This window comes from Polypterus senegalus, chromosome 8, assembly GCF_016835505.1.
Source record: "Polypterus senegalus isolate Bchr_013 chromosome 8, ASM1683550v1, whole genome shotgun sequence".
NCBI lineage: Eukaryota > Metazoa > Chordata > Cladistia > Polypteriformes > Polypteridae > Polypterus > Polypterus senegalus.
In genome coordinates, this window is record NC_053161.1 from 59149876 (window position 1) to 59166286 (window position 16411).

The 16411-nt window shown below is 34.7% G+C and overlaps 1 protein-coding gene across 4 annotated transcripts in view; it reads left to right on the forward strand.

The window, feature by feature from the left end:
* ptprz1a (protein tyrosine phosphatase receptor type Z1a) overlaps positions 1–15766 on the forward strand; it is a 305504-nt gene extending 289738 nt beyond the window's left edge. For all 4 annotated transcript variants that reach the window (XM_039761121.1, XM_039761122.1, XM_039761123.1 and 1 more), the window contains 8 exons: positions 737–883; positions 3407–3500; positions 9021–9094; positions 9181–9309; positions 9861–10007; positions 12962–13104; positions 14413–14548; positions 14746–15766. In XM_039761121.1, coding sequence (XP_039617055.1) covers positions 737–883; positions 3407–3500; positions 9021–9094; positions 9181–9309; positions 9861–10007; positions 12962–13104; positions 14413–14548; positions 14746–14889 — 1014 coding nt within the window. In that variant the 3' untranslated portion in view covers positions 14890–15766. The remainder of the gene's footprint in view (positions 1–736; positions 884–3406; positions 3501–9020; positions 9095–9180; positions 9310–9860; positions 10008–12961; positions 13105–14412; positions 14549–14745) is intronic.
* Positions 15767–16411: the final 645 nt, after the last annotated feature.

Genomic DNA, 16411 nt, shown 5'->3' on the forward strand with positions numbered 1-16411 from the left:
CTGAGCACCAAGGGATACTCAGTATTTTTGTAGGAATCTATAGTCTGACTTGTCTTCTTTTGTAACTTTCTTGTAAGTCTTTATAACATGTTGTTAGACCTTACATAGGGAAAAGATTTATCATCAAAGATTAATTTATAGTGCATATAAATCTCTTCTGTCTCACAACTTACAGTTCCAAATACAGACATGATCAACCATTTTTTTTTTTTTTTTTTTACAACTTACGTGCTTAAAATATCAGTTTGGTTTTGAAAAATGATTTTGCTTATCTAAACATGTTTAAAGCAATATACTCAGTCACTATAAAATCATTTAATCAACACTTCCCTTAAGTATTTGTCTTTTATTGTTTAAATCAGACACCATGTAATAAATTTAGTTGGAAATTATTTTATACTTTTCAATTATTTTGATTTTACTTTCATCTTTTGCAACCCTACATTTTGTTTCAATGTGCTCTCCTAATGTGAGTAGATACAAATCTAAAACTTCAAAAATAAAATTGTACCAAGAATTTATAATTATAAAATTTTGAAAAATAGTAGCTTTCAAAATATTAGATCATAATACAAGGGTCCATTCGAAAAAATATATTAAATCGCAAGTAAAAGCTTAAGATGACAATTCAATCTTCCTACTCTTTCAAGTGTACCTTAACTTTTCTAGTATAAATTATTTTAAAGAAAGTGAAAAGAATGCAAAATGATATTCCCTCTTCTTTTCTTTGTTTCAGGAGCAATATGTTTTTATTCATGATGCACTAGTTGAGGCTACCCTCAGCAAGGAAACAGAGGTTGCTGCAAGTCACATACATGCCTATGTCAATGGCCTGTTGACTCCTGGACCATCAGGAAAAACACGACTAGAAAAACAGTTCAAGGTAAGGATAAAAAAGTCATATTAAGTCAAGTGGCTTTATTGTCATACCATCCATACACAGTATTGCAGCATACAGTGGCACAAAATAACATTCCCCAGGGCCGCATTGCAACATGTGCACAAGTACAGTGCAAAACAAAATTAAAATGTGTGTGTATTATTTTTCTGTTTTATAAAGACATTTTTGCATTATATAATGAATTATCGCTATTATCATTAAATTATTTATTGTTGCCAACTATTGAAGAGCCGCCACCCCGAGTCAGAAATCAGATGATCTGTAAAATTCAGTATGGTTATTACTCACCACTTATCATGTAGTGTATTGCAATTCTTTTATTGCTGTAATTTGCCAAAAATGTATATCCAATGTCCTCCAACCCTTCTTAACTTGGGCTGCAAAACACCTCTGCCTTTCAGTTCACCAAGATCATAGATGGCTGATAGGCCGTGGATGTGAAATTGAGAGGTCCAAGATGGCTATCTGCCTGTACATTCTCAGTTTCTTTTAAAATTACATTAACATCAACTTTGTCATCATTAACACAGTCCTTGCTCATAAGCAAAGATGTTGATAAAGAATACCAGTCAGTGTTGTTTAGTAAGAAGGTAGGAATACTTTTTTTTACTGTATTTGAGTGAATGCTTTAAGAATATAAACTAAAAGTATAACGTTCAGTGTACTTTCACTTTTACTTAAGAGCATTCACACGCAATTCACACTGCATCCCATGACAAAAAACAAGCCATTAACTACAAGGAACTCCCTGTTAGACCCCCATGACCACATTGTGGTGAGGCATGGACGAGGGCAAGGGAGTAAAACCCATTTTAAAACTTTGAATCTTCTCAGGAGCCCAATGGCCTCAATGATTGAAATATAGAAATAGTTTGTAACCAACAGGTCTCATCTTCACTTCGCCACCTTTCCTTTGCTGACCGGCCATGTTGATATATACTTTACCCATATATGACTGGCAGCAAAATTGTTTTCGTTCGGAATATACATGGTGTGTTAGGGCAGAAAGAAGATCAGACACCAACTATGGACCACGGACGCAAGTACGATTGGACATTACTAGATGGATTCCTGTACAGCCACCAGATATGTAATACTGATTTCGGTGAAATGGTAGCTCACCTCCACATGGCTAATTTGCATATTTACTTAGCCATGTGCTGTAGCCCCAATAAGCCGTAAAGGAGCCCTCTCGCTCCCTCTTCCCTCATCAGAAAACACAGGATATGTTGTGAAATAATGAAAACAAAAGTTTTGTTACTGTTTACAAGGTGTTTCTTCTTCTTGATGGAAGAAGAAAGTACAAAGCATCTGCACAGATACATGCAAAACAATAAAGACTGCTTTGCTGAAGCACACCATGCTTTGTGAGCACAATAATCTATATTTTATTTACTTATTACTAGTTTGTGGCAGTTTGTTATATTTTGTTTGAATATTTTGTTTATTCATTCCCTCTGTCTTTTGATGTTTGAGGTATGGTGGCACAGTGGTCAGTGTTTCTGCCTTACAGCTCATATTACTTATTTGGCCACAATAATCAGTCCAGCATAGTTGGCAGACTTTTCCTAACACCCAGGTACGCTTGATTTTAATGCATTTTGCTAAGTTCAAACAAAGCAAACTCTGCAATGTTCTCTCATCACTACTCTTTACCTAAGTATGCCATCAGAAAAGTGGAGTGGCAGGTCCTCTTGCCCACCTTCAAAACTACAGTGCTATAACCAACCATACACTCTCCTAGTCACCTCCCACATTCTCTCCAACTCTTCCGGCAAACTCTGTTTGTACTGCCTCTTTGCCAGTTGAGCCTATACTAGTACTCGCTCAGGGTTTGTAGTTCTATGTTGGCATTATTCATGGGAATTTCACTGACCTCCTTCCAGGGTCACAAATCCTTGGAAGTGTTGGAGCATTCACACCAGAACTCCCTCTGGCAGTCCCGAGAATCGCGGCATCTCTGAGCCCCAGTATACCCATTAAAGTGCCTGTAGCTCTTGGAGTCTTTAACACCAGCAGTTCTACATCAGCCACAGATATCAGGACCCCATGTATACCCCGTGAGAGGACTTTGCTGTCAAGATCTGCTTGATAGGATTCTGCTGGCCTTTGCCCATATCCCTTTCTTTCTCTCTCTGTCTCTCTCCCTCTCCCTCTCTCTATTTATTTTACACCAGCATAACATCTGAGGCACCTTTTGCATTCTTAATTTCTATCACACCTGATAGCAATTTACCCACACCAACACATAAACTGACCTTCCCATTCCCAAAGTGGCCCCTACTTTCTTTTGTGAAGTAATTAGTGTAAAGTGCTGTAGTTTAAAGCCAATTGGTATCAGTTAAGGATGTGTATTGTGATATGCAAGCTGATTTATTTGCAGACTTAGCTGCTGGCCAGTTTTATGTTTTATTTAATAGATTAAATAAATAGATAGTATGTTCTATTGCTTATTTGCTTCAATCACTAATTGAATGAGGAAACTTTTGCTTTTCTTTTTTTCAGTTGATTGTCCAGTCCAATGCTAAGCAGTGTGACTACTCTGTTGCTCTCAAACAATGCAACAGAGACAAAAATCGAAGTTCATCTCTAATCCCTGGTAAGATGTAACTGTGAATCGAACATTGATAATTTACGGCAACTGTCTGTGTGCAATGATGTACAGAGTATGGTGGATTATTTAAAAGAAATTCTCTGCTGTGTGCACTGAGCAGTTTTGGGTGATGCTTTTATTTTTTGATTTTTAAGCAATGTGAGATAAGTGGGGCATATTGAGGATCCCATATAATTTTGAACAAGATCATTAATGTGACTATAAGAATAATATCTGTTTCATTTTAAAAGAATACATTGTTGGATAAAGTAACACTGGAGGGTCAAACTAAATGACTTCGTAGTGTTAATTCATCAGAAGTATGGCTTTCAGGGCATTGTGAGTCAGATAAAACCATTTTCCAGGCCGTTAATATAACACCCTAAAGCACAGTTGTTGGTTTCCACTAAGTCCTGTATTGCTCATTCCTGGTTGATTAGCAATTTATCCCTATGAATATGAATTTTTTTTTTAATTTACAGGCAAATTTCTGGAAATCATGTAAACAGAATGTCCTACTTATGGAAGCACTCATCCATTGTAAAGCCGGCTTAGCTCTTCAATTCATTGTGCAGCTTATTTCCTGTGTATTGTAAAGCATTATAAGACTTAATCATATGCAGTTTAGATGGTGCTCATTATAAGATTCGGGGGCTTTCATTTAAAAGTGATTAATCTTATAAAATGCAATGTCTCTAAATATGCGCAGAAGGTAGTATAGTCTTTTTCTATGCAGCATATGGTGACAGACAGACTATGAAAAACTAGCCATTCTCACTCACTTAGTAGCTGTCACTACATTTTATAGCATTTCCATTTAAGCAGACATGCTACTGGAAATGTTTTGCAGGTTTTCAAAATAGTCAGAACTGTTAGTCTCATTTTACTATGTGCATCATGTTTTGGCAAACTGGGAGCTTCTGAAGAAGTAGATAAATTGACAATTTTTTCAGCCAGTGTCAAGGGCAAAAAGATGTGATATTGAGCACAAGAAGCAATTTCATTTTGTCCCTGATGTCTGGTGACAACTTCACATTATGATCACATCCTTTTTCACTTCCAGTCTCAGAGGGATGCCCTGGAGAGCACTTCAATAAGACAATGTGTTTCCCATCAAAGGTCCACGATCATCAGTAAACGGCATAAACAGACTGAGATTGTTTGTGTTGGTTTGTTTGTTTGAGAATAACAAACAATTTGAATTTTATTTGTTTATCAGCATTTTAATTATTATAAGCAATTGTACCCCAGCCTAAGGTAAGAGAACAGGGTCACATACAATTTGCATTTAAGTTCAGGTCATACTACCAGGCTCACACAATTCTCTCTATATACCTATGGTACAGATCAAATTACTATGAAGATATTTTTTTATTCTTTGTGATTTTTAGTATGGTAAAAGAATAAAGGTATCAGGTTTGACTCTGGACTGCATACAATTGAGAAATGCTATGAAACGCATTATATACTTTTACTGTGAAATTACTATGAAAAAATGCAAGCAAATCATAGAATGCTATTTAATCAATCAATATGATATTTTATTTTAGTGATTTTTACTTTATGTGGCTGTGTGATTATTTAACATTGTAAATCACTATTTTTATGTTAAAAATACAACAATATACTTATTACAAATTCTGTTCATCAGTATACTGCAATTAAATGATGATAATAACAATAATAATAATAGGTGAAGTGTTTGCTCAATTTTAATTTATATTAAGCTTTTCTTACCAAGTATCAGTTTAAACACTTTTTAGACAACACAAGAATACAATATATTACCAAGAGACAAATGCTGAAAAGGTAAAATGTAAAAATCTAGTCCAAAGTTCATTCAAACCTAATAAAGAAGTTGGGTGGCTTATTTAGGCCCTGTACTAGATTAAAAATATAAACAGATTGTGTGATAAAAATACACTGCCTGGCCAAAAAAAAAGTCGCCACCTGGATTTAACTAAGCAAATAGGTACGAGACTCCTATTGGATAATTACTGCATGGACAATTATCTTTCAGCTGGCAACAAGTTATTTAACCCCAACTGGTGCAATGAGTTGCTTCTTATTTCTTAAACAACCATGTCGAAAGATACATCTCGTGGTTATGGAAAAGACGTTAGTGTGTTTGAGAAGGGTCAAATCATTAGCATGCATCAAGCAGAGAAAACATCTAAGGAGATTGCAGAAACTACTAAAATTGGGTTAAGAACTGTCCAACACATTATTAAAAACTTGAAGGATAGTGGGGACCCATCGTCTTCGAGGATGAAATCTGGCCAGAAAAAAATCCTGAATGATCGTGATCGGCAATCACTTAAGCGTTTGGTGAAATCAAATCGGAGAAAAACAACTGTAGAACTCAGGTCTATGTTTAATAGTGAAATTTCCACACACACAATGCAAAGGGAACTCAAGGGATTGGGACTAAACAGCAGTGTAGCCGTAAGAAAACCACTAATCAGTGAGGTAAACTGGAAAAAAAGGCTTCAATTTGCTAGGGAGCATAAAGATTGAAATCTGGAGCAATGGAAGAAGGTCATGTGGTCTGATGAGTCCAGATTTACCCTGTTCCAGAGTGATGGGCGCATCAGGGTAAGAAGAGAGGCAGATGAAGTGATGCACCCATCATGCCTAGTGCCTACTGTACAAGCCTGTGGGGGCAGTGCTATGATCTGGGGTTGCTGCAGTTGGTCAGGTCTAGGTTCAGCAACAGTATGTGCTCCAAGAATGAGGTCAGCTGACTACCTGAATATACTGATTGACCAGGTTATTCCATCAATGGATTTTTTCTTCCTTGATGGCACGGGAATATTCCAAGATGACAATGCCAGGATTCATCGGGCTCAAATTGTGAAAGAGTGGTTCAGGGTGCATAAGACATCATTTTCACACATGGATTGGCCACCACAGAGTCCAGACCTTAACCCCATTGAGAATCTTTGGGATGTGCTGGAGAAGGCTTTGTGCAGCGGTCAGACTCTACCATCATTAATGCAAGATCTTGGTGAAAAATTAATGCAACACTGGATGGAAATAAATCTTGTGACATTGCAGAAGCTTATCGAAACAATGCCACAGCGAACGCATGCCGTAATCAAAGCTAAAGGCGGTCCAACAAAATATTAGAGTGTGTGACCTTTTTTTTTGGTGGCGACTTTTTTTTTGGCCGGGCAGTGTATTTGTCCATTACTATTTTTTCTTGTTTGGCTGCTATCCTATAATTATTTAAAAGCAAATATAAAAAGATTTCACCCAAAGAAATTGTTTCCAAATGCATTCATTGACAAATACAGTGTAAATGTGTAGTTAAAATAACAAAAAAACATATAAGATGGAATAAAACATAAACATATTCTTGAAGACAAAACACAACAGTATGCACATATATGTACAAAGGTATAAAATACATATTGTATATTTGATTAATTATTAGTTGTTAATGCACTCAGATACAGTATCCATCCTACATTGAACTAAACCTGCTTATTCACTTGCACAGGTTTGGGTAAAGCCAGAGCTAATCCAACTGAGTATTGATTATTAAGTAAAAATGAATATACAGTATTATGATTAACTGGCAACAGAAAGACACAAGCAAGTCAGCCTATTTGAGAGAGTGTGGGTGTGTGAGTGAGTGCGACTCGGGATGAAATGGTGTCAAGTCTTGGCCTGCTTTTTACCTTGTGATCAGTACTGGCTCCCCAAGGTGTTGTACACAACAAGAAAAGAAGCTAATTCAGAAGATGTGGAATATTAAATGAATAAATTATAAAAAATTTAATTCCACTCAAACACTGGTATTGAACAATGTTTCCTTGTAACATTATTAATGTAGAAACTGCATACTCTTTGCATATTTGCCTCTTTTGTTAGCCAACTCTCATTCTTTATATATTATCTTTATTATGTCATTTATAATATATTCAGGCATAATTGTTTCCTTCAGTACATACTGTATAGTTCTCATAAGGTATTGTGTGTTATATGACTTATCATGTATTTAATTGTTATTTACATATTAATAGGCAGAAACATTTATGTTGCTGTCAAGATGGACTGCAGCTCAGTTGACCTTGAATTAGAAAAAGTAGATTTAGAAAAGGACATTGATTGACATTTCTGTTAGTCTGTGGTTGATTCTGCTTGAGTATGGAAGTTCCACTGAAGATTCACAATGAAATGTACTTTTGTGTATTATTATTATTTCCCATAATGTTTGCACACCTTTCCTGTTTCATTTGGTCTCTCTCGTACATTGCTCCATTTTGAACAGAAACAAGCCTTAAAGGGAAGCATATGCTTTGTTTTCTTTTGTTTTTATAAATCTATTTTTTCAGTGTGTGGTTTAGTGGTATAAACTCACTTTATAAGTCTTTTGGAAAGAGGTGAAGGAGCTTGGTGGGAAACTATTGGGAACAGTTTGCCCACCTCACTTGCCTTACTTTTTATAGAAACCCCTCCCTCCAACTGTTCTACATAATCTGTTCATTCACCTTCTCACAGAGCAATACAAATATTTTACATTACTATTTTTAAGTATGTTTATAGTTCCTTTTCTATATCTCATCATTGTTCCATTGTTACAACGGAAACAAGTATGATCTTTAATTCTAGTGTGCAGGTTACACATGGCAGATATTGCTTGAACATGAACATTTTCAATAAAAAAAATAAGAAGTTTGTTCTTTATATAAATGTATGCTTAAGTTTAAAATCTATGAAATTGTCTGATTACCCTATACCGTTGTGTTGCTGTCACCTTCATCCTTGTGATGCTAAGACAACATCCATAAAATGGTTAGGTGAATTGAATTCTCAGTTACTTCCTTAGATGTATTGGGTATCAAAGACATTTCTTACATTGGTGAAAAATATAGTATTATATCTTGTTACTTAACTACTTAACTACTAATGTATGTTTTGAGAAATAATTATAGTTACACTTAGCTGACCATTTTAGCTGTATTTGCTAAATTTTGCTCATGTAATGTAATTCTGTTATTTATTTTTAATATACAATTTAGACTAATTTACTAGTTTTCATGCTATATTTATTTTCTCTCTCTTCTTATTTTCATTATAAAGTATATATTTTTCCTCAATTATCTAATATAACAGGCTCATTTTTCTCAATGTTACTTTAAATGCTATTTTCTAGAAGTATAATGACAAAAGGAAAAAGTTTAAAAAAAAAAGGTTAAAAAAGAGGACTGAGATATTATTTTCTTCTTGATATGTGACAAATGTCAAGGTTCTGTAGCAGCGTGGTGTTTTTTTGCCCCAGACTTAACTGTTTACAATGTATTCCACTAGAACAGTAAGATAAACGGTAGGCTTATAGAATGAAAAGAAGTTTGTTAGACACTCTTTTGTATCACAGTTGGCAGCAATGCGCTTAAAGTAAGCACTTTCTCATCTCATCATCTGAAACCGCTACTTCTGGTGAGGGTTATGTAATTTGAAATTGTTTATTATATACATAATGAAAATATTAAATATTTTACAGTATGTTTTCTTTTCTAGTTGAGAGGTCTAGAGTTGGATTATCATCTGCTTCTGGTGAAGGCACAGAGTACATTAATGCTTCATATATAATGGTTTGTATGAAATGTAGAATTCCAGATATGACTTTAAACTTTCCCAGGAAGATGACACAATGTATCACAAAATTATCTTCTTTTAGGGTTATCATCAGAGCAATGAGTTCATTATAACCCAGCATCCAATTCAGAATACCATCAAGGACTTCTGGAGGATGATATGGGATCACAACGCTCAGATAATTGTCATGCTTCCAGAAAGCCTAACTTTGGTAAGAGCCTTTAATAGTAAACTTGCACAACAGTTAGTCATGAAAACTATGCTGTATCTGGGGTGTGTTTTCCTAAAACAGTGAATCTTAGCAATGTAACTTCATGATACACTAATGTTACAAACAAACAACATTTTCATGATTTTCCCCTTTTAACTGGTAACGAGTGAGTGAGGATGAAGTACTACTTTGTTAAACTTCCTCATAAAATTGCCTATACAAAAGCATTATAAATTGATTGAAAAACAGTCAATACACAATATCTTTCTTTACAAGATGATTTTCTGATCTTTCCTTTAGACAAAATGAAGTTATAAGAAGTAATTTGATGTAAACATAATATTGTAATTTAATGAATAATTATAACAAAGAGTACAAATTAGCATAAAATCAACGATTTGATTTAGATACAAGGCTAGTCTCGTATCATGGGTGAGAAAACATCCTTTAGTCTTTCCATTATGGGATGATATGCTGAGCTTGTCAGATGCGACTTGTTTTTAATGTTTCTCTACTAGCTGACAATATGGTAACTGTGAAAATAATTCCAGGGGGAAAACGAGTGTGTGTACTGGCCATGCAAAGAAGAGCCGATGAACTGTGAGTCATTTACAGTTACTCTAATAAGTGAAGATCATATTTGTCTTTCAAATGAGGAAAAACTTGTTGTTCAGGATTTCATCTTGGAGGCAACACAGGTAATAAATACATTGCATATACGTAAATAATGAGTTAAGTTAAGAAATCAAATATTTTATCAACATTGGCTGAAATTATAGTGCATGATTGGATTCTATAATTGCTGCAAGTCCTTGCTGCGTTACTACCATGACCACTACTTAATGCTATATCTGCATATTTCCTGGTTTAGTGTAGTTTCATGAGTAGATGTTGAGGCCCACATTAATAACTAAATGGCTAGTTAAACAAGTTAATCTACTGTGGAAAGCATCTATAGTGGGGTATGGGAAATTAGGGTTCATAGACATCGCTTCAGGTCTCTGAATTATTAAAGGAGTGAACACTGAGATGATTCCAAGATGATTTTTCAGTGTAGATTTAAAATTGCTACAAATCACAATGCTGTATTCGTATCAAAACCTAAAACTATATGTGCCTCATCATAAAATGAACTTTAATAAATGTCTACCATCAATAAACAGTAAAAATTACTAATGTTGTAATCGTATTCTGAACAACAAGTCAACATGCTCTAAAAACTGCATTTCATTCTGTTTCATTGTGGCTTATCTTTTGTCACACTTAATGACAATATGAATTTTTATGACAACTGGATTTTTCTAAAATGGAAGTTTTTTCTTTGATAAATATGTGCTGTCATCCTTCCGCATGTACATAGTGCAATGAAATTCCTATCTACGTTTTTGACCAACATGGAGCAAGCTGCAACTGTTCTTATCTGCCAGCTTGAATCTTGCTCTGTTGGTTCTGGGAACATCACAAAATCGTAAGTAGGGCTAAGAGAAATAGATCAGTTTTTTAAAACGTATGCTAAATTTAAAGGAACATTGCTCCTTAAAGGTTTAGCAACATAGTACCCCCCTTTTAGATCCATATATGTCTCTGAAAAGAGCCTGATGAAAATAGACAAGGGGAAAACTGTGTTTTTGAAATTCAACCTGCCAACACACAACCCACAATGAGAAACTCGTAGATAAAAACTGTTATCCAGAAAGACAATACAATTGTAATCCAAATTATTATTATTGAAAAAAATCGCTGTGCCTGCGGGGGAAATATATTTTGGTCAGTCCAAAGCATTGTGCACACTGATAAGTTTCCTTGCGTCAATGCTGGTTTTTAGGTAGCATCCTTTATAACCTGTCTTCCCAATATGCCTTATAGCCTGGAACCAATGACGATGATCATGCCAAATTTAATGAAAATCAGTTTGGCCATTTTTGCAGAGATGGTGAACAAACAGATTCAGACTGATTACAATTTTTTTATATGGTTTATTAATTTCAATTAAGTTAGTATCTTAAGATATACTTGTTCTAAAACCACACTATGACAAAAAAGAAATGGTCGGGGACCTGGTAAAAAAACTGTTAGCTGGCATCTTCCCAGTGGTGGAAGATAAGTGCCTAGTGCACTGTTGTCAGCTACCACAACAGCTGTTTATGTTATCAGATGATGATCTACTCCAGTGTTTCTCAGACGTTTTGGTGGCAGAACCCACTTTTTCTTATATAAGAGCCTTCATGGTCCCTTGTGGTATATGGAGCTTGATTGTCATAGAGCCCCCCTTGATGAACCAAGCGAAATCAAGGGGTTTGAACACAGCCCACTCTTGACACAGTGATTGAGAAACACTGATCTAGTCTTCACAATGATCCAAATAAGACATCTAAATTTGTGTTGGGGGCTTATCAGTGATACCAGGTTCCTTGTTGTAAATTTCCTGTCAACATCCTTTGAAGTGGTAGATCTTAGTAGGACGGTTCTGTGAAAGCAATGCTATCTGAATTAGATAAGTAACATTGACCTCTCAACTTATTCATTAATATAAAATAAAAAAAAAAAAACAATAGCCAAGTAATTCAGTAATGTCATTTTTTGTGGTTGAATGCTATTTGGAGCAATGTAATACATACTAATATGTATTGTTTGCTTTTATTTATACACAAAGGAAAACAGCCACAATGGTCACTGTGTAAATTTCCGTAGCACGTGAATGAAGCCTGAGTGGCAGTTAACAATTTTCCTCCGGGTCAGCTTTGCTTCTGCTAGGAAGACAACTGAAAACATTCAGTGTTCCCTTTTGGCCCTGCCCTTTCTCATGTTCTGTTTAATTCTTTCCCCTTAAATTCAGGTTGGAGTTCAGACTTATGAGGCTATTAAAAAACATAAATAATTGTTAGTGATGACTTATGCTGTGTACAATTTTCAGTGTTTTTGATTATTAGTATACCTGCAATGTTTTGTTTTTGTCTACCATTTAATAGCATCTATTTCTGCTACATCTATTTACTGTTAATATACATTGATTTAGTATAGTGAAAGAAATCTCATAACATAATAAAGCAGGTGCAACATAATATGCAGGATATTGTAATAAAAGATATCACCCTTTAGTGTTTTTTGTGGAAAACCATTTTGGTTAGTACGTTTCTAGTTTTTCTTGAATATGCAGTACTTCAACATCTGCAAGAGTAATCCATTTCTAAGTAAATGAAATAAAGTCACTTGCCTTACTGGAAAAAATTATAATGAAATGTACATAAAACATATGATTTTCAATATAATTTTCATGTGTTGTCCAATTTCCTATTACTGTACTGGTAAAAGATTGATCAACAATACCAAAGGCTGTGTGTATATTAAACAGATGATACAACATTGTGAACTTGTACTTAAAAAAGGTAGATCTTTTAAAAAAGTAGGTAAGTTTCATATATGAATGAAATATACAGTAAATCAACAAAACTCAACGGCTATATCTCATTGTGAATGTCCCCTTGGGATTAATAAAGTATCTATCTATCTATCTATCTATCTATCTATCTATCTATCTATCTATCTATTTGTTTTGACATATTAAATTAATAGTTTTGTTCATTCCAAAAGTAACCCTTTTATTTTATGTCAAGGAGTGCAATAGAATGAAATCCACTTTGCTGTTTTACAGGATGATTATGTACTAGAAGTGAGGCAGTTCCAGTCTCCTAAATGGCCCAATCCTGACAGTCCAATAAGCAAGACCTTTGAGCTCATTAACATCATCAAAGAAGAAGCTGCTTTACGAGATGGGCCAATGATTGTGCACGACAAGTATGTTTTAGCAACTTTATTCTGTTTTGAACTGGGAAGTATTTTCTGCACAATTGAGACTTTTATTACTTTGTACTTTTTTACATTTTTAAAACCTGAAATTATTCAAAGTCATTATTTCTTACAGACTGCTTTTAAAGAGATAAATCAGGTGTTTTGACTAGTTTAGCTGACTTTTTGTGCATTTGAATGTTGGATGCCACTTTCAACACTCTTCTTTGCAAACTTCCATATTTCTGAATCCCATCTCTCTGAGTTTCCCATAATAGTAACACTGGAGTTATAAGACAAAACGTCAAAATGTGATAGGCCTATTAGAGGCTTAGCAGAAATTTGAAATATATATATGTCATAGTATTTCTACTATACTCTTAAATTTAATATTAAAGGGAAAAATAACTATACTGTAGATTTTGGAAAAGAACACTTTAATTAGCTGAGATTATACAGGCAGTTGGAATAATTATATATAACCAAAAGCTTCTAGTTCCATTTGTGTGTGTACTTTATAAACAGAAGCTGTTCGTAAAAGTGTCATCTATAAGGAAAAAGCTCATAACATGAGAAACTGAAGCTTCTGCATGTCCCATTCTTTTCTTGCTGTATGTATAGAATTCCATATTGAAAGCCTTCATTCTTGGCCCATTTAGGGTGACACTAGGCTTAATCTGGGGTCAGAAAGTTGTTTTTTGTTTGCACCATGGTAAAACAAAAACTGTCCAGTAGAGTGGTTGCCCACTTTCCTCACTTAGAATGACACCACAATCTTACTGCCTCTCATATCCAGGTCTTCCAACAAGAGCCTGGCTGCAGTAAAACCCTGACAATTAAAACCTAACATATCATTTACACTGAACAAAGTTAAAGTGATCCAAGATTCAATGATCACTGGCAGACAGCTGCCATTCAGACTCCCCTTAGGATTTACTTTCAGGTTGTACTGCTAGATGTCGTTACAAATTGTTGAATATAGTGTTCTCAGACAGCTTTAGATCCCCTCTTGTTATAAAAAGCGCGTATCCCATCCTCTGTTATAAGAAGCAGTCTCCTATGTGGGACTCGGTCTGCCTGGATTTGGGAGTAATGTGGGGCTTGTTGCTGGTACTTTTTCTTTCAGGGTTCCGCCAACCCTCAAATGACTGGCTGTAACACACTTTTCCCACACTGTCTTATAAGGTCTAGCTACCAGTTTCCTCTATAGTTTAACTTTCCCAAAATGGCTTCTGTTCCTTTTAGCCCTGACAATTGTATTACCAACCCGTTACCTTTATTCAGCTCATTAATTTTAACTGATAAATATCTTTTTAGACACGGAGGTGTGATAGCAGGAACATTTTGTGCTTTGACCACACTTGTACACCATCTTGAGAGTGAAAACACGACAGATGTCTACCAGGTGGCAAAAATGATCAACTTAATGAGGCCGGGGGTCTTCACTGATATTGTGAGTATGCATTGTGATGACGGATGACTAACGAAAGATTTTTTTAATCCATTTAAAAAATGATTGATTTTCAAAGTTTAATAGGGTATATTCTTGTGATTATATAACCTTTTTTTAAAGCTCTAAGAAACTAATGATTTAAGCATTTCCATTGAAGTTTTGAAATATATGAATTAATATGTTTGTTTGTATTACAGGAGCAGTACCAATTCTTATACAAAGCAATGCTTAGTCTTGTGAGCACAAGAGAAGATGAAAAAGCTGTATTGTTGGCAGATAACAATGGCACTGTTCTGGGTGATGGAAGCAATGCTGCAGAGAGTCTCGAATCACTAGTGTAACTTCCAAAATGCGAATTGCACAAAACCATATTTGTTGAAATGAGTTCATTTTCTTCACAATGTCTGAACAAATTTATTTTGCAAATCCCATTAGTTTTCACCTCTTAAGACACTGTTGTTGAACATGAAGAGATCATGTAATTTGTGCCTTTAGACTGCACCTCTAATGTTACTTGATTTTTATACTAAGACTAATCCACTTGCTCTACAAGTTCAGTACGTGAAACTAATATCTGCAGTCAAGCTTAATAATAGACTGTACTTCATCTCTCTTGTTTTCCTAACTGCACATTTTATCCACTTTTCATGTTAATGGACAACTCAAAAAGAAATTTTAATGACAAATTTAACCAATCTATTTTTTCTAGAGGCCATCGGATTTCACAGATGTCTCAACCATATAGATAATGTAAATAAAGTATCATTCCTAATAATGTTAAATGTTCGAAATAAAGTAGATATGTTGAATAATATCCTAATATGTAATGTAAATAGTATTATAGTGACCAAGTCTATGGACCAAATTTCTATTTATACTTCTAGATTTTTATATTTTAATACAAAGTCCGTTTTCTAGTCATTTTGAAATGTATGACTGCATTGTTCTAATAATTTAGTTAACAGGTTGTTAATGTTTTGATATTTCTGTTATTCCAGTGTTCTGTATTTTTACTATATTAACTTAAATTTACAGCATGAAGTATTAATGATTTTTTTTTTAATTTGTACTGTATGTCAGTTGTAGAACTAGCCTTAAGCAAAATGCACACCATCTGTGTAATTTCTGATTTTTTTTTTATTCTTTGTCTTGAAATTTGTTGTTTTGCATCATAGTAATTTACACAATAAATACAGACATTTCAGGATATTGAATTTAGCTGAAAAACGAACTATTGTTTTTTTTCTAGTGTTTTCATTATGGTTACAATTTTTTAACAGATTCTACCTCTTTCTTGTTTAATTAGCTGGCCTCCACTAATTTTGAAAGCCTGCACACATCACAGACGGACTTTGGCAGTTTGGATGATTTTCTTTCCAATCTGGTCTATGGATATAATAGACACGCACACACTTTTATGGGCACAAGCAGAGAATGGACAAAAGGTCAGCAAACAGCATATGACACAAACACAATAGCCTGTAAAGCCCCTGTAAACTCCACCTAATATAACAATTCAATGGGTACCTACGTCATTTGGACAGAGTAGAAGCTCAGAATGGCAGGGAAGATCTTGCAAAGCTGTACAGTTCTGGTTAAGGACAAGCCATAATGCAGCAACTGGAATTCTCAAAAGTTGCCTCACTCTAACATCGGCAGGTGAAGACAGGGACTTTCGTTAGTCCTTTTACCTGCTGTGGCCTCAGTACTGATTAAACTGCAATTCTTTCTCACCAGCACAACTTTCATCTAAATATGCTTTCAGGGTTTCTTTTTCAAGTTTCTTTATTAATATTTAACTTAAACAGGATTCTGGGGTTATTTCAAAATTTTATACGTTGTGTTATATTACCTCTCAGGTTT